The sequence below is a fragment of the Mirounga angustirostris genome, unplaced genomic scaffold (assembly GCF_029215605.1).
Source record: "Mirounga angustirostris isolate CCGP_5_RB_7025 unplaced genomic scaffold, mMirAng1.0.hap1 SCAF_11, whole genome shotgun sequence".
NCBI lineage: Eukaryota > Metazoa > Chordata > Mammalia > Carnivora > Phocidae > Mirounga > Mirounga angustirostris.
Genome location: NW_026991719.1, coordinates 9,385,010 through 9,404,188, shown reverse-complemented (window position 1 = coordinate 9,404,188; position 19,179 = coordinate 9,385,010). Strand labels below are relative to the sequence as shown.

The window sequence follows — 19,179 nt, the reverse complement described above, 5'->3', positions numbered from 1 at the left end:
CAGGATTTAATTCATTCCATTATTTTGTGCAGCAGAAACATTTGATAAAGACATGGATTTCCTATGTATAAGCTTCGAAATTAAAAAGTGAGTGGGATAGGCCAGAGAATAGGGAGATAATTAAAAAGTATCCAGCTTAGTGATGTTCAAGTTCTTATGAATAAAAATTCAGTTCAAAAGGTTAGATTCTGACTGATCTTTCAAAGCAGAGAAGCCATCTCTGCAATGTTAACTCTAAAGGAAGATTTGGAACGTTATATAGAGAACGTTTTATCATAGTTTTTGGACTGCCACAGGGGAAACTAGCACTGGAATCCATAAAACCAAACTGAAAACTAGTCTTACCGCCCCCCCAACACAGAGCTCCTCAAACACCTCCCACCTCTGAGCACCCCTCCACCCCCCTAAATGCGGAGACAAAATCAGGTTAGAGAGAAACAATGTAATATATGTATTTTGATCCTTATGAAGATTTCTAAATGTTTGGAAAAGATAAGGAATCACCTGAACAGAGCCGATTTGCTCATTTCCCAATTTAAAAATCAGTTAACACAATTATGACTGGTAAACCAGTCAGAGAGTGGACTTCTCCCATTGCCAAACCAAGAGTAATCCAGGAGAAATAAATCCGAGTGACATCCTGAGTAGCTCAGAAGTATCATGCCGAGAATAACTGGCATTTGGAAATACATGAAAAAGGAACATAAATGAAGACTGTCTTTATAAGACCAATCATCATGGAAGATGAAATTCATAGCAAAGGGAATCGATCCATTGCAACTGTCAGCAACTGGTCATTCCAGTATTTGTTAGTCTTTCTTTTCTGGAAAGTAATTTATTTTGCGATTAGACTGATTCCAGTTGCGCCTAGGGGGTCTGTGTTAATTTCAATGTCTGAAGCAACTGCACTACTTGTTGGATTTTACTAGAAGCCTAATGCTGTGGTGGTTGTTCACCTGAGTACTGTCTTTCCACGTCCATCATACCCCGTCTGGCCAATCCACGTCCATCATACCCCTTCTGGCCAGTCCACGTACATAAAATATGCTGGAATGAGGACTCAGCTAGAAGGGCAGTTGCAGTCAGACCAACTCAGAGTCAAATGTTAAACTCAAACCCAGACAATAATACTAACATCAACATATATAGGTATGAAGTTGAAAGAAGATGCCCTATGTTATTGACAAGGACTCTCTTTGGGGGTTGGGTCTATAGGAATTTTCACTTTCTTCGTTACTTACTTCTCTAATATTGACTTGATAACATTAGGAAATTATTGATTTTTGAAAGTGTGAAAATGGCATTGTGGTTATGTTTAAAAGTTATCTGTAAGAAGTTCTTACTAAATGAATTGGTGTGTGAGAAGTACATACCGATTCATTATATGATTGTGTCTACTTTTGTGTACGTTTCAAAGTTTTAGAATAAAAGATTAATAGTGATACACACGGAAAACCAGGCTGCGGACTAAATAGAAAGGACCACGAGTACAGGGGCGCCTGTGTGGCGTAGTCAGTCCCGCGGCCGACTCTTGGTTTCGGCTCAGGTCGTGATCTCGGGGTTCTGGGATGGAGCCCCACCAACGGGCTCTGTGCTCAGTGGGGAGTCTGCTTTTCTCTCTCTCTGCCCCTCCCCCCGCCCCCGCGTGCTCTCCCCCTCTCTCTAAAATAAACAGATCTTTAAAAAAAAAGGATCTCGGGTTACAAGGAAGTTTTATTCTCTAGTTCAGTGGTCTCCCAACTTGTGTGAATGCAACCCTACCTGCGACAAGATTTTTGCATACATGCACCAGGCATATGCTTATTAATTGATTTATTTATTTAAAATGATGTACATATACCACCACACTATTAAGCCATTATAAAACATACACAAACATAAAAAAGGCTAGATAAAAATAAACACAAGGATCATTCTAACATGTTCTTCCTACACTCTAGTGGACCTGGACCCCACTCAGGAGCCCCATGTGTAGTGAATTGGTGGTGGTGGGGGGGGGCTTGAGGTTTTCGAAGTACTGAAGAGTTTGTTTGTAAGAGAAATGTACCGGAGCACCCATAGGTAATGGGAGATGATCTGGAAAGACCCAGAGCTGCTTCACTGAGGCCTCTCAAAGAACTGGAAGGGACTAAAAGCCGTTCTAACCGCATAGGATTTGAACAAGGATCACCACTTCCTTGTACGCTCCTTTTAGACACATGCAACGCACATAATGCATCCTGCACATACAGGCAGGAGACAATATGCATATAAAGCAAACATCTCCCACACGTTATCTTGGGCAATATATTTGACGTAATGACTATGATGAAATTATCTTAACATTAAAGTGTTTACTCTGCCAGGTAATGCAGTAAAACCTTCACACACGTGATTGTACTTAAAAGTCATGACAATCCTATGGAAAGAGATTTTCGTTTTACTATAAGGAAATCGAGGTTTAGAAAACATTAACTTTCCCAAGATGAAAGGGGTAGAAAATGGCAGAGTCCAGATGTAAATCAAGAAGTTTCTGACCCCAGGCCCCATGTCCTTAACGATTAAACCATATTGCCTCCGTAGGGAATTAACAACAGTGTCCAAACCATAAGATTGTTCTGATGGTTAAATATATGTGATATGCTTAGCACATTGTCTGACATAGAACACACATCCTATTAATGTTAGCATTTTAGTGCACAGAATATTTACCAAAAATTTCCACAGTAAACACCATTAATATTTATCAATATCAAACACCAATATTTATAATTATAAGAAAATAATGTTGTATTATTTAAACATTATTTATAATAACACACAGCTAAACTCCTTTTGTTTGCTACCATCTAGAAATATGTGTGACTTTTGTGATGGCATCTCTAAGGAACGACTGATGAGAAGAGATAGCAACTACAGACTCTTACACCTCCTGCCCAGTAGGCTACAAGAATGAAATATTTGCACCTGGCATACTCCCGTCATCTTTTAAGGAGCCATCTACATAAACAGGAGTGGGCGGAGCTTAAGCACTAAATGACCCATGAAGTACATATGTACATGTCTATTTTATTTGACAATTGCGGCTTGCATCCTTTTGCTTTGACCCAAAGATACATTTGTAGACAGAGGACAGTTCTGAAGACTTCTTTATGTTCCATCAGTTTCACCGGAAGTGGTCAAATTTACCACTTGTTTGTTTTCCACCCAGCTTTCCTATTTCTATCTACCATTCCAAATGAGAACTTCTACTGAATACTTTATCATGGCTTCTATATTAGAGGAGCCATCTCTCCCTGATTTTCTGGAACATTCCGGATTTGAAACTGTCCCAATGTTAGGCTGGGATTCCGAATTTGGTTGGAAGCATTGGCCCTGTAGAGGTGATGCACAAAGCTCTATGCGGAGAGCCGTGCCTCATAGGCTGGTGTCCTGTCCACTTTATAGGACTGGATCTGCACTGACTCCGATGATCCTTGATTGTGGCTTTTTGTAATTTTGCAAATACTTCACTAAATGTTCTGTCACTCTTAATGGGATTCTAAGTTTCACGGTTGAGTTGGGGTGGGGAGGAAGATGACGTCTTTGGTTTATATATTTTGACATTAAATCAAAGGAGAGCTCTCTTTTTTTTAATTTTGATGTTATTCATTCCTTTCATTTTATGTAATTAGATAATCTCTAACTCTAGGTATTGCCTAGGAACCTGCCCATCGTTACCTCTCTTCTTCTATTTGGGAAGTATTTTAATTATAGAAACATCATGAAGAGCATTTCTAGTGACACAATAGAATCCACCGCACCCCAATTTCTAGTCCAAATGGCATAAGCCAAAATTAAATTTGATGTAGGATTCCTGGAAGAAAGCATCAGATAACCAAACACTATGAGCAAAAAATTGATTTATTATATATATTCTCTATTAATTCATAATAGCTTCTTGGATCTTAAATGTCTTCTTTGCTATTTCCAATGCTTAAAAATTGTAATTTTAAAACATAAGTACTGTTTTATATACATTGTGATTTCTTTCTCTCTCTCTTTCTCTTTTAACTTCTAAGCATGAATGATATGGTCTCCAAGTATCCGCTTGGGAGGGAAAGGGGATAGGATTCATTGTTTTGCTCTAACACGGTAGAATTTAAAACTTCACATCATATACCTGGAGTTTCAATTATATGAAAAATAGCCAAATGTCATCACTTTCTTGGATATTTCTTTTTCATGTATATATATGTATAATATAAACAGAATACGTCTGATTAGTACATTTCAACATTTCATCAGTGTGACTTTTATCTCCTATTTTATATAAAATAACAAAATATACAGAGAGAAGAAAGGAGACATCTGTTCATCGTACACATAAAGTAAATAAACGTTCATGTATGGCTTTGCAAAGGTAGGTTATGATGTGACTTTCATACTTTATTTATTTAAAAGCATCTTGAGAGAACGCATTAGTGTGCTTACGAGGGCGGCCATGGTGGTTGAATGTCGCGCCGAGAGTCCAACATTAGGATCCCCACTGGTCTTTCCAGTGGCTGCCTCTGCAGCTTTCAGGAGACAAATATAGTTTATGACCACTTCATTGATCTTTGCTACGATTTCCTGCCGCTGTGTTTCTGAGTTCACGACCTTCACTAATCGCATGCAAGCTTCCGTTAGGCAACAGAGCACTTGAAAGCTGGAAGTCATAGCTAGGAGCATCTCCTCTGGGCTTTTCTCGGCCATCGCCAGTTTCCTACAGGCACTTCCCAACTGTCTGGACTCGATGGACAACAGCTGCTTGTACTGAGAAAGCGTAAGGTCATATGCTTCAGGGCGTGACTCCTCTCTCTTCCCCTTTGTTGCCCTGACAAGGCAGAGCAACTCATTGGCATCGTTTTGGGCTGCAAGGAACCCATCAGGCATTGCATACGTGCTCTCTTTTAGGGCATTGATTCTTGCAATCCGGGCATCGAAGGCCAGGTTGCTAAAGTCCGCATCCTCTGGGCCAGTCAGGTCGTCTGCCCAGACCTTCAGCACTGACCCTCTGGTCAGCTCCCCTCCTTGCTTCCGAATCCCAACAGCCAGAGGTGGGCTGATTGGTTCTGGCATGGCTTGAGTCATCTGTGGTCGAAAGAGGCAAGAGACCTGGCGTGTGGCCTCTCCCTCCTCTTCATCCTCATCGCCGTCTTCATCCTGCCCTCGGTTCAGGAAGCAGTAGCTGAAAGGTCCCCGGCATCTCCAATTGCTGCCTTCCAGCTTGCGCAAGGGTAATGTCCTATACAGCTTTGAGTCTTTGTGAGCCACCGGGGACCTTTTGTGAACTTTCCCCTCGGAGCTAAAGAACATCGAGCTTTGGGAAAAACTTTTGGTGAGCTTCTTCCCCAGGGGGAGTTCTGCTCGCTTTTCCGAGCTGGCCTCCTGTGCTTCCGTGACACCTGGACACTTTAAGCTGACCGCACCCTTGGTTCTCTCTTGGAAGGTCTCCAAACCTACAGATCCCAAGAGGATACTGCTGCTACGCCTCAGAGCCCTCTGGCTGGGGGGTGTTCCGAGGCTCCCCCCTCTCAGATCCAGTGGCCGCCAGTTCACAGCCTCTCCGTATGCCAGATTTGCTTGGGAGAAATCATTAGGGTCTTGATTTGGAATTGGCACCTTTGATTCCGAGTGAATGTTTGATGGTAGCAGGATGGGATCAGCTTCAGGATGTTGAGACCAAGCTGAAGGCATGCCTCCTCGTCTCTCCTTCCCAGGCTCTGTCAAAGCTACACTAGGGGTAGCAGAGAAACAGAGAGAATCATTAAGCATCTCATGGGTGGTCATTTTCACTGAATCTCTACATGCTGTTTGTCACTGCCCGAGGATGCACTCTAGAAGGGCAGCCATTTGCCAGGGTCACCCGCCTTTTCAAAGACTGCCTCCTGAGATCTCATCAGATTTCCATTTCAACACATTTCAAGAAATTCAGGGAATCTGTTATTTCTGAAACTACGGATTTCTTTGGAATTGGCTAGCAATCACAGTCGTTTTCAGAGACCATGGCGTTTCATGACTTGCCTTGCCCCCAGTATTTATCTATCAGCGTTTAGACATGTAATTAGAAAACATACCTCCTAGATCTCGACTATGCAAACATATTTATGACATTGAAGTTTCATTTCAAGGGAGTTAGGTTAATTTTGGCATCAGTTATCTTTTTTTTTTTTTTAATGGTCTAATTTAATGAATGCAAAGTAAACAAGGTCAACTTTTTAAGAGGACCCCACGAGGTCTGCCTGGTGCTGGGTTTGAAGCAGAGACCCTGGGCGAGTTGCCCAGCTTTTCTCAAAAAAGTTGTCATGTGAGGGGCCCCTGGGTGGCTCAGTCATTAAGCATCTGCCTTCGGGTCAGGTCATGATCCCCAGGTCCTGGGATTGAGCCCCGCATCAGGCTCACTGCTCGGCGGGAAGCCTGCTTCTCCCTCTCCCACTCCCCCTGCTTGTGTTCCCTCTCTCGCTGTGTCTCTCTCTGTCAAATAAATAAATAAATAAAAATCTTAAAAAAAAAAGTTGTCATGTGAATTTAAATTAAAAAAAATTTAAAAAAAGCTGTTATGTGAAGAAAATATTTCTGCCTCGCAGAATTTTTGTGAGAAGAGGGAAGTTAGGGGAAAGCTCTTTGTAAACCACGAAAGAATAAACAGCATGCTTTAATTAGATGTCAAGATGCTAGCGGAGTGACAAGTTAAGGAACATTCATAGACCAGTTTCCCAAGGCTGGGGATGCCAGTGGTGGGTTTTGTGAAAGGAGATCATCTTAAAAGGGCTGCAAACGAACCAAGGTAAGCTCTCCCTACCATCTACTGACCTAGTATGGAAGCAACACTGTTGATATACTTTGACATTTGAGAGTATGAAAGAACATCTGGTTTTTGCCACGTGACGGCTGGCCGAGTGGATCGGTGAGAGGAATGTGTGCCCACTGGGTGGCAGAATGGTGAAGATGGGCGCAGAAGGTGGCTGTGTTCTTGTTTCTACCTGTGCTTATATTTTATTCTTTTGGGGAAAATAGAATTTTTTTTAAAATTTATTCATTTGAGACAGAGAGATACAGAGAGAGAGAGAGAGAGAGAGAGAGTAGGAGCAGTGGGGAGAGGCAGAGGGAGAGGGAGAAGCAGACTCCCCGCCGAGCAGGGAGCCCAATGCGGGGCTCGATCCCAGGACCTGGAGATCATGACCTGAGCCGAAGGCAGACGCTTAACGACTGAGCCACCCAGGCGCCCCATTCTTTTGTGGAAAATAAAGCAGCTCGTCGTGCGTACCCCCAGAGCCTTCCTGACACCGAGATGTGCCAGATACTGAAGAACACGTCTCTAAGAGAGTCTTACAGAGTAGGGAGGGATGTTAAGTATTGCTGAAGGGCAAATGGTCTTCCCCAACCCCTTTGATCTCCCCGCTACCCTGCTCTATTCTTCCTTGCCCCTCAATAACAAAATGGCAGAAAGAGAAATTCGAGATCTTGAGAGGGACATCAAACTCTTGGGACTCTACGTCATACTGTCTTGTAACCAAAAGTCCTGCTAGCACACAGCAAGATTCTCAAGAGTGGACGCCATTTCCACATTGTTCCTGATCTAGGAACTTCAGTGTTCACTAAACACAGGGAAGGGGGGCGGCGGAATCAATGACCGATAGTTAACCTGGCCACAGTTCTGCAGCCTTTAAACAAAATTCTAACTTTTAGTTTTCTTCCAGACTTTATATTTTTAGGTTTGTTGTAAATCTGGCTTACATGCTTCCGGGGTGTAATGCAAAGCGCTAAATCCATCATTGCTGTACCTGTGGTTTCCTTAATCTTGGGGAGTCGATGACATCCATCTCTCAAAGTGCCAAACAGGGGTTCCGCATTAATAGCTGTGTGCAGGGCGGGCACTGTCATCCGCGGACACATCCCCTCCGTCTGGGGGTGTAATTCCTTAAAGGTGGCTCCGTGGGCGGGCAGCCCAGCGGCTCTCTCCTCAGAAGGAACGTAACTCATGCCTTTCCCCGAAGTCTCGGGCATCAGGTGCTTCCCCATAGCGGGGCAGAGTGGGGACTCCACAGGTGCGGCACAGGTACCACAGCCCGCCTCCACTGACGAGCCTTGAGAGCTCTGTAGAGAAAAATGGCACTCGCCTTGTAACGATGACATCCGCTTGGCCAAGTGGTAGTCACAGAGGCGGGCCACGCTCTCTTCCGCCTCGGGAAGCTTGGAAGGATGGTCACAGGTGGACGGGTCAGTATCCTCGGGGTTATCTAAGTCTTTGGCTGAAGATACACAGGTCACGTCAGTTAAGAAGTGGTCCCGTTGGCCAAGTGCTGAAACCTCACTGGCTTCTCCATCAGGAGCCCCTTCATCCTTCTCTTCCGCCTCCCTTGTCCCCAGACCAGAAGCTCTCGGAAACGTTATCCCCGTTGCCGCTTCCAATCCACTTTGCTCGGCCACCGCCCCCTCAGCGGCCATGTACCATCTTTGGCTGTCCTTGCGAAAGGCAGTTCTTTCCAGGTTAAAAGTGCTTAGGTGTTGACTGTCCCTTGAAGACACAGTACCAAATTTACCTTTGGCTTCCTCCTCTGCCTCGGCCGTTTTGGTCCCCTGCTGCTTTTTCCCTGGCATGTTTGCACTAGGCGCTGCCTTCCCCTCCCCATCGGCCAGCTTGCTTTTCCTTTTGCTGGTGCAGGAATACACCACCGACCCCATGTGCAGTTTGCTAAAATAGTCAGTGACCGACTTGGTCTCCATGGTTTCAGGCTCCATCTCCATGGGGTCTGGGTGAAGGATCTGCTTGGAAGGCACAACTTTGGGCGGGAGGTCAGTCACTGGGCGGGTGGCCAGGGCGTGGGAGGACTTGGGAGGCAAGCCCCCGGCAGGGGTTTTGGAGGTGGGGAACTCGGTCTGCTCCTCTGCAAGGGGGTGGTAGCCTTCGTGAGTGGCCAAGAACATGCGGGAGAGGCTTTCTGACTGCTTCTGTGCTGTGGCCAGTTCAGAGCTCTCAGTCATTTCAGAAGAGTTAGTCTCATTGCCCGAGTCTGACGAAGACTCGGGACTATAAGCCCGCAAGATGGCTACACCTGCATGTCGTAAAAGACAAGAGCCGATTAATGGATGCATCAGAGGCATTAGGAGACACGTAAGAAAATGGGACTCGTTATTATAAAACAGCAACAACAACAAAAGACAAACAAAAAACCAAGGTTTTCCCTTTGCGGTAAGGACTCTGAGTTTATTGCACAATTGTTCCAGAAATGGGGAAAAATACGTGCCACATATTTAAAAAAACAAAAACCAAAAAAACGAAGGAAACCACGTACACAAAAAACCCACGATGGTAGTTTCGACACACTTATGAAACGGGACATGTGTGAAATGGAGAACAGCACATAACAGGACTTCGGGGGTAAATGGCTTGAGAGGATGCAATGCATGGTTATCAGTGAATAAATGTAACAATCGTGAAAGAACCTGAATTGTCACTGGTCTGCTGTTCTTCTGACACGGACAGAGCTTCTAGAGATTCCAGCGTGGAAACCACGGTGTTATCCAGGCCCTTCTCACACTTGCCCTCAGCGCTGGTGGGCACAGCGTCAATGAGGGACACGGGGATCTCGTCACTTTGCAGATTTCTGCCTGGCTCCTTGTCCTCGAGGAAGGAGGCTGCCTGGCTCTGGGAGTCCTCCTCATCTGAACTATCTCGAAAGCCAGGTGGGGGTGCGGCGATGGCCATGTTCAAGGAACGCAACAGGAAGTCATCCTCATTGTCATCCCCTTCTGGAGGGGGCAGGGACGTGAGGTCAATGATGTCATCGCTTGACCCAGACAGGTTGAGGATGGCTGGCTGGTTCATCTCTCCCACCACGAGGTCCTCCTCACAGCTCACCTCATCCTCGTCCTCTGCATCGTCGGTGTTTTCTGCGTAACAGATGTCGTGCAGGAGGGGCTCCTCTATCCCCTCGGCAGCCTCGAAGTTTTTGACATCACCTATGTTTGCATAAACGGAATTTGCCACAAACTGGATGCTCTCAGCATCAGGAGCGAGATCCAGGCCCTTCATGTCATTGGCACTGCCGATGTAGAGATTCCTCTGCTTCTCCAGCAGTTCTGGGCTCTCCTCCAATAGTCTATCGTAGCCGAGAGTCGGGGGATTCATGCCATCATCCAAGGCGAGATCTCCAAAAATAAAGGACACTTTAGCTCCTCTCGGAGACTCCTGGGCTTTCTTTAGTGTTTCTGGTCCTGAGAGGGTCAACAGGGACCGCTGAGCTAGAGTCCTGTAGTCGGCCTCACATGGAGCATCCCCCGGCTGGGTCAGCGGCTGGTTGAGTTCGTCTGGATTATAGGTGTTGTCTATATACAGGTGCCGGTGGTCTTTGGGACACAAGGTGCCATCCGAAATATCGACCGTCTTCTGTTTTGAATCTATATATGTTATTTGGGCTTCTTGCTCCCCTTCGCCAATAAAGGTCGTCATCTGGGGTATACAGTTCCAATCGGGGCCAAGGAGGTTATGCTTTCCTTTATTTTCAGTTCCTAAGGAGAAAGAATCATGCAAAGACAACATTACTGTGAGGCCTGGTTTCTTAATTTCATGGCTTGTAGCATCATCACTTTTGTAAATATGGTCATGCAGCTTTCCGGATATGGTACCAGTTGATTGAGGCTTCCGGTGTCAGGATTTCCTGGTTAGGAGAACTGACCTTAACAAAATCAGTCCTGCACAAAATGTAATTGCTATTTGATAAAAAAAAGAATACCATCCGAGAATAAGGAACTACAGCTTAACTCCCTCTGACCCTCGGTTCTATTATTAGAAGACCTCATTTCTGTCTATGAATGGGAATATACAAAATGCCTTTCAAATTCCTTAAAGGCCACAGTCCAATCAGTTGTCATTCCAGAAAATAGATTCCCCTTTTCTCGGTAAAGCGAGATCTGACATCCCCCACTTTGTGGACGAAGATGTTGGACTTTTTCCTCATTGAGTTAAGAGAAAGTCAAGGAACCTCATACTTCCACCACATATTTTAGGAAATATTGTAATGATAATGTAATAATGTCACAATAAAAATAATCTAATATATACATACATAAAAATATGATAATATTGTAACAATAGCACAAAAACCTCTATTTCAGCCTTTGTATATCCTAGTGGGTGTTAAGATATTCACGCATAAAGGTTATGCATATGCACACGTGTATGATTGCATAACGTGGAGCACATCACAAGTAATGTGCTTCTCTCTACTATTTCTTCTCTTTTTTTAAAGATTTTTTTTTTTTAAGATTTTATTTGTTTGACAGAGAGAGACACAGCGAGACAGGGAACACAAGCAGGGCGAGTGGGAGAGAGAGAAGCAGGCTTCCCGCCGAGCAGGGAGCCCGATGCGGGGCTCAATCCCAGGACCCTGGGATCATGACCTGAGCCGAAGGCAGATGCTTAACGACTGAGCCACCCAGGTGTCCCTATTTCTTCTCTTTTCTTTTTTCCCCTCTCTGCTATTTCTAAGCATAGTTAACAGTTTGGCTAATTTCAATTTTTATTGGTATCAGGAGAACTCCTGAAGATTTGTTTGATGTTCCTCATGAATTAAAATTGCAAAACCCTAATTTAAAAATCATTGGTTTGGTTGTTCCTCAAGGGTCTTCCAGTAGGGAATTTTGCTGTGGAAATTTTGCTCTGACATTTAACAAGACAAGGCAGTGTGTCATTCTGTCAATACTGCTTTGTAGATTCCAGAGGAAATGCTGGGGCCACATATTCTCCCATTAGTGCCCTCAAATTGCCCCCTGGCCTAGGCATGGATAATACTGACATCAGATGTACAAGACATACGGGAAAAAAATCAGTTCTACCCAAGATGTTTTTGCTTCCCGCAAGTTATACACATTAAACTCAATGCTGAATGTTGTTCCAAGTCCTTTAGCTAAATGCATATATTTTCACATGAATGGCAAGTAAAGATACAACTTTGAAGACACTGAGCTACATAAGAACCATATGTACATGTTACCTTATGATAAACAGACCTGTGGGGGTTCAGCATTGTTTTATGAACAATTTCGATTACGACTGGCTGTGTGCGGGGCTGTGTGTGTAACGCATGCTCGCATATGTCAGGAGATTGAATTGCTGGAAGACAGAGAGTAGTTTAGCAAAGCTATGACAGAGCTCTGGGTTTAAACTAGTGGCTGGCAAATTGTTCCTGTAAAGGGAGGGCTAGGTGGTAGACATTTTTAGGTTTCGTGGGCCAACTGCTCAGTCGAGCAACCACTCAACTCTGCTGTTCTAACATGGAAGTACCCAGCGTTGACACATAAAAATATGCACAGAGTGGGTTGAATGGTGGCCTCTTCAAAAGATAGGTCCACTCTGTGAATGTGACCTTATTTGAAAAAAGAGCCTTTGCAAGTATAATTCAGTTATGGATCTTGAGATGAGTTCATCCGGATTATCTGTGTGGGCCTTAAATCCAACAACACGTGTCCTCATAGGAGGAAAGCAGAGGGAAATTTAAGCCCCCCAGGAAAGCAGGGAAGGCTGTGTAAAGACGGAAGCAGAGATTGGAGGTATGCAGCCACAAGGAATGCTGGTGGCCCCTGGAAGTTGGAAGAGGCAAGAAAAGATTCTCCCCTTGAGCCTTTGGAGGAAGTATGGCCCTGCTGCTGCCTAGATTTTGGACCTGTAGCCACCAGAACTGTGAGAGAGTAAGTTGCTGTTACGTTAAACCCCAGGGTTTGCGATAACCTGTCATGGCAGCCCTAGGAAAACAAATACAATGTGCACGGCTGAGTACCAATAAGACTTTGTTTACAAGAACAAGATTTGATCCCTGTGCCATAGTTTGCCAACTTCTGGTTTAGGACAACATGAAAGCTGAACAGATCAGCAGGCTAAAACAGGCTGACTGATACTTCCTCAGAGCCTCCTAATGCTCAGAGATGCATAGATATGTGGGTTCAGGGATTCTGAAAGTAACTGAAGGTTCATTTTCAAGATAGGGAAGAAATGGGGGCTTGCTGTTCCTTATTAGAGATCCTGACTAAGGTCTCTGATCAATTTGAGATAGGAAGGAAACAGACACTCAATCTTGGCTTCCTTCCAGAAGGGTGTACTGACTTGGCTTTTGGAATGATTTTAGAGACACAGAAGGATGTGGGTTAGGAACTGGGGTCTATACCATGGCCCAATCTTGTGGGAGGACAGTGTGGACCAGGGATGAACGGGTCCAAACAGACTTCACTCTCTACACTTCTTGGGTGGTGGGGGGAGTTTCGGAAGAGGAGAGAGAACTTGCAACCATGAGAGGGTGCTAAGCCCCTGGCCGCTGCTCAGCTCAGGTTAACTAGGTGCTCCTTGGAGCATGCCCGCTCTTCTCCCTCAGCGCCCGCTGCTTACAGGCACGTTCCTCACACGCCCCAGCAAGAGGGAGATACCTGGAACCCTCATTCTCAGTGTTACCAAAAGGTTGAAGTTCCATTCTTTCCCCATGGTGATAATAGTGTTCCCCCCTCGAAACCTGATCAAACATTACACTGTGAGTCACTATCAACTGGACAGAATGGAGGCCCTTATTACTGGGACTCTTTTTGAAATTGTAGGTTTCGTCTTCTTCCCGCACCAGTATAATCTCGACAGTCTATGGGGAAAAAAGGTTTTATTTTCAAGACCAACTTCAAGGTTTGAAAATAAAGAGCCAAAAACCGGTTTTCCAATGCAAAAGGCTCATGTTACACCGCAGAACTGATCTTCAGAATTTCCCAGGCTGGGGCAAAATTGCTCGAAACCTCCTAGCTCAAAAAAGTGTGATCCCACCTTCGCCACGGCCTTCTTCTTCCTCCCGTTTATTTTGGATCATTTGCACGTCTCAGGGTCTTTCCTTGCCTTATGTCTCTCTTCCTTTCTTTTCTCCGTTTCTGTCACCTTCCTTCTTAAGTTCTCCCACTCCTGCTTCCCTGCCCCTTGTTGACAGAAGTCTCGGGCATCCTTTTAGGTGCTGTACACAAGTTCCTTCCAAACCCTTCCCTTGCCAGCTAGCTTCTCGATCCCGATTTTACAAACGAGAAGACCCAAACTTTGAGAAATTAAAACCAGACACTTCCAGGTGGGGCTGGATCCTCTCCACTTGTAATTCCAAGTTGCCTTCTGGCATGCCTCGTCCATCTCCCTCGTTTTCTCTCAGGCTTCCCTGCGTCCTGTGACCAACTGCTCCCCCCTACCCGGCCATCATCATAAACTGCGCGCGAGCCTATTGGGTTGTGTGTGTCTACAAGGGACAAGATATTTAGGGAATAATGATTTACGTTTTCTGCTAAGTCTGAAAGTGAGAGGATTTTTCCCTCCCCCCACCCCCTTTCAGAAATGGTGACAATGGAGTTTGTTCTTAAGATCTTCCCTTTCTTTTAAGAGAAACCCTGAGTACGGAACCCCCAATTATAATTTTTTCATGGGTCGGCAGCTCTGGCTTGAGGGCTAGTGTCTGTCCATCAGCCACATTTACTGAGTGTCTACTGTAGACGGAAGAAAATAATCAAACACTAAAGAAAACAAATTCTAAAGCAAATGAAAACCACCCACTCTCAGAGAAGCTGTTAATACTGCAGCCCTCCTTGTCCTCACTTGTGAGCTGTCTTGTCCTGTCAAGTGGCTGAACTTGTTTGATGCCTTTGCCATCTCCATGCTCCCACTACAGAGCTAAGATGGCTGCTAGGGTTCCTTCTAGAGGCCCAAGTCCAAGTGCTGGGTGATCCCTAAGTCCTCCAGTGGGTCTCAGAGCTCCCAGAATCCTGGATGTAAGTCTGACATTGAAGGAGGTGCCCAGACATCTAGGCCTAGGGCCCCTTAAGGAGGGCAAAGACCTAAGACGGGGGGTTCACAACTCCCACTGTGCATTCCATCATTAATTCTCCGCATCCTGACCTCTGGAAGAGCAAGGCAATAAAAACTCAGTCATAAAGACTGATGCTTACTACCTTCAGAATAGGAAAATCATTCCCTTTGAAACACGTTCCCCAGCATTTCCAAGTGACAAGTAAAATAGGATGGACATTTTCATTAAAAAGAATTAGACCACATCAGAAGTATTTGAAGGCTCTTGTATAAAATTTGGACATTAGATTTTTGTATGAGCACAATTTTAACTTTTCAAGAAACGTCCTATTGTTGTCAGGTGGGGTGGGGAAGGGGGGGTCAGTGCTTCATGAGTTTAGGAAGAGAATACCTGTTTCCTGGGTCCCTGTATTTTTCTTGTTGGCCATGTTAAATATTGACCTCCTGGAATCCACAAGTAGCCGGTAGTAGCCAGCAGTTAAGCAGGCCAGGTTCATGGCATCTGATGATTCCATCAGGAGTGTGATGGGCTACACAAAAGAGAATATTTTGGTTAAAGCCATCCCTCCTTAAGAAGCTCCCTCAGGTGACAACAAAGAAAGTTCCTGAGCAACCATTTCATTGGAGAAACACAGAAGGTCAGAAGTAACACCGAGAGCCTTGCTGAAAAACATTTAGGTGACACCATCTTGAAAACGTGGACATTTTGAATCTTCCCAAGTAATATTGGAATGGGAGAAAAAAAGTAGACATTGGTTTTGTTTCCAAAGAGTTAACATTTTAAGAAAGTGAGAGTTAAGGAGGCAGTTACCAAATGTGAACCTGCGAGCTGAAAAATCACAGGAAGGTTAAATTTGGGTTCATAGTGAAAATTAGTGCTGAAAAGAAGTAAAAACTCAAGTGGAAATTACGTCTAAGACTGAAGGAAAAGTGTCAAAAAGATCCAGGAGAAAGATGCTTGAAAAAGAAATTGTAAATTCACAGGAGAGCAAAACAGAGATGGGAGTTGAGAAAAGGCCTTGCTAAAACTTTCTGGAAACAATGAGGCTCTCATATATATGATTGGAGACGAGTCTTGGGCATATAGGGAAGTGGTTAGTTGAAGCAATTCTTCTCCTTGAATTAGGAAGGGTAGACTGGCTGGTGTGTTCTTGGTGAGAGAGAGGGAACTTGAGAGGAATAAGGGAGCGACATGAAAGCAGACACCCAGAGAGGCACAGAAATGTCGAGGTGACCAGCTCTTACTTTCACTCCCAGGTATAGGACCCTGGCCACGTTTGACGGCCCTGGCTAGTGGAATCTAACATCCCACCAAAAGCCCCCATACTACTTGATAACCTGACTTTTCTTTCCATTTCTACTGAGGTCTTCCCTCAAGGCATCGCACAATTCTTTCCTATAAGCAGGAGACCACCAGTAGGGTCTTGCCACCTACTTCTGTTGGGTCAGATTATCCCGTTATCAGGTGTGTGATGACTGCACCCAATTCACTCTTCTCCCTACTCTTTCTACAAAGGGCCCATTGTTCTTAGCATCTTTGCTCATGGAGTGGGCCAGGAATCCCAAGTCTGTTCTTGCACTTTCATTGCCATGAAGTCAACTGGAGCCCCTGGATTCAGCCATGAGGTGCCACCAGCCATGGCCACCATGTCTGAGCTCCATACTCTCCCTTCCATGGTCACTTCTTCCCGCCGCAGAGTACACAGAGTCTTTTCGATTTGCTGTGTAGACAGAACCCTCTCCTGTTCTCAGAGCACTCCTCCTGGTTGACACGGTTTCCTTTTCTCCATGGAAACATAGATGTGTTCACATGGCCAAAATCCAATGACTCATCTACTACTGGGACAAGAAGGTTGTGTGCAGGGGACCGGGATTATTTCCCGTCAACTTCTGTTTCGGGAGTCGAGTTCTGCCCTTTGAGGACTATGCCAGATTGTTGTTTTAAATGGAATGGCCATGACATTCATAGGGGCCCGCTGTTCAGTCAGTACGAATGGCTACAGCACAAAAAGACAGACTGAAATGCTCAGCTTTCCCCAAAGAATAAACACATACGGGCCGAACGGGAGTTCTAAACAAAGTTGGGAAAAATCTCCCTGACTCTCTGCACAGGAATATTCTAGAAGGCTAGCAGGGAAAAACCTTCCCACTCTCTGTGATTCATGCACTCGGGAGCTACAATGGACCTTAGAAATGAACTCGTTGGCTTTCTCATGTATAGATAAAGAAGCTGAGCAACTTTTCCCCAGATTACATGGCTCTTTAGTGAGGACTGGAGCCCTCGGGCCGGAGTTGGGTGATTTTTCTCTGCACCTCCTCACATTTCTGATCCTCTGCCCACAGTACAATGTCGACTGCTTTGTAAATATTAGCGGTGTTATCACAAATGAGCTATTCAGATCAAGGCGCTGTGTCAACAGCTGAAAGATTTACCTTCACATCCAGCACGTGCAGCTCCACCCGCACCAAGCTGTCCTCCTCGGTAAACATCTCGATTCTGTTGACGTGGCTGAAGTCGGCTAAAAGAGCCACCAGATTGGTTTTGGTGTTTATGACGTGGCTTATGCCGTATCGGGGCCCAACCAGGAGGGTCACTTCCGAGCGCTTTTCCGCCTGCTGAGAGATGTGGACAAAGCCTAAAAATCCTAGACCTCTAAAGCACCATGCAGAGTTGAGCCTGAGAGTCTGTTCTTATAAGATTACATTTTCTTTAGCAAGTATTTCTCGATTACATTGTACTAAATCATCCAATTAGAAGAACCAGGCACTACGATTGCATCGAGGTGCTGATCAATTATGAATAATGTAGGAAATAAACGTTATCATAGCACATATATTCCTAATCAGGAGACACTTTTAGAAATAGGGACTTTTTTTTTTTTTCTTTTTTAGCATGAAAGCAACTTCTGGCCCAATGATTTAAAAGAAGGCCATTGTTAGAGTGCATCGATTCTCTCGGTTCTTCATATTTCTTTCGCTAGGGCATTCTGCAGTGGCGCTATCTAGTTTAACATTTCTTCTGGTATTTCCAGACTGTGCTGCAGTCGCTTAGAAATGCAGTGACATTGTGCAGGCTTCTGTAGCTCCCAAGAGAAAGCAAGAAAAAGCAATTACCACTAATGTTGCCTTGAACACACGACCCCCATACAGTCGAAGGTCACTGAGGAACTTGAGATAGTGGACCTTGGCTTGCAGTGCAGAGAGCTGAGGAGAGAGAAGAAACCTCAGGTGTTAATGCCAGTGGGTGTGGTTCGGTTTCTGCTGGAGACCAGCTAAACACCACTGGGAACCGGGGTGCTCTCACTGCCAACAGATGGGGCGTGGCAAGGAGCAAAAGTAAATTGCTATATATTTGGTTTCGTGATAAAGGGCTGCATCGAGGCATCCGGATGAAAGCCTTTTATCTGGGGGGAAATGCATGGGGGTGGGTGGGTCATAAACGTGGATATGCTGGGCCAGGGCACTCAAATGAGAACAAGATGGTGAGATAGTCCACTGAAATGTCTCCTCGTTGGAGACTTCAAGAGTCGAGTGGTGCTTTCCAATCGTGGACAGGGACCACGCGCGTCGTGTACAGGAGACTCACCTGTGCACAGAGCTTGTGGGAGTCATTTTGAACACACGCCTGCTATCTACATACAGCCCGTGGAAGAGGCTCTCCGCACTCATCTCAAGTTTGGCAGAGTTTTTGCAAGTTTTCAGGGAAAGTGACCTTTCTGTGCTCCAATCATTGGGGAAATGTTTGAACTTGCCAGAAGTCCCTGTTTGATTAGTTCAACTCAAGCATCTTTTGAGTTTCGGGGAGGATATAAAAAATACAATTTTATCCAGATAAAAGTTATCTTTTAAAGACTTAAAAAGGGAGATTCCCACATCCTAAAAGGAGTACTTGGTTGTTAACTATACCTAAATGCATGACCCTTTATGGCATTGTTAGTTAGCACTGTTCGGCCATCCTCCTCCTTTCGAAAACCCAGAGCACTTTGCAGATTGATTTGAAAGCAAACCACTCACTCTTGGCTAGAGAAACTGACCTTTATAGAAAAACAGAGATAGACAGATCCTAGAGCAGTTAACCGAATTGTTACAAAACCAGTGGGCCATGCTTGGAAAAAATCCTATGGAGCCAATTGAAAGAAACTAGCTTTGGGCCAATCAGAACTGAAATTTTAAAAAAAAGAAAATCTTTTTCTTTTTTTAAAGTTTACTTATTTGAGTAATTTTTACCCCCAACGCGGGGCTCGAAATCATGACCATGAGATCAAGAGGCACACACTCTACCCACTGAGCCAGCCCGGCACCCCTACAAAATCTGAGAGATCCTTGACGTCCTGCTAGATTTCTGTGAGCTGAATGCTTACAGAAAT

General features: G+C 44.8%; 1 protein-coding gene across 1 annotated transcript in view; it reads right to left on the bottom strand.

Annotated features, from left to right (window-relative positions):
• Nucleotides 1-1,804: 1,804 nt before the first annotated feature.
• The window catches only part of FRMPD4 (FERM and PDZ domain containing 4), a 198,292-nt gene continuing 180,917 nt past the window's right edge, over nucleotides 1,805-19,179 (bottom strand). The window contains exons 12-17 of the mRNA XM_064573738.1: nucleotides 17,927-18,016; nucleotides 17,246-17,428; nucleotides 15,204-15,342; nucleotides 9,448-10,512; nucleotides 7,785-9,056; nucleotides 1,805-5,732 (exon numbers count right to left, since the gene is read on the bottom strand). Of these exons, the coding sequence (XP_064429808.1) occupies nucleotides 4,408-5,732; nucleotides 7,785-9,056; nucleotides 9,448-10,512; nucleotides 15,204-15,342; nucleotides 17,246-17,428; nucleotides 17,927-18,016 (4,074 nt within the window). The 3' untranslated portion in view covers nucleotides 1,805-4,407. The remainder of the gene's footprint in view (nucleotides 5,733-7,784; nucleotides 9,057-9,447; nucleotides 10,513-15,203; nucleotides 15,343-17,245; nucleotides 17,429-17,926; nucleotides 18,017-19,179) is intronic.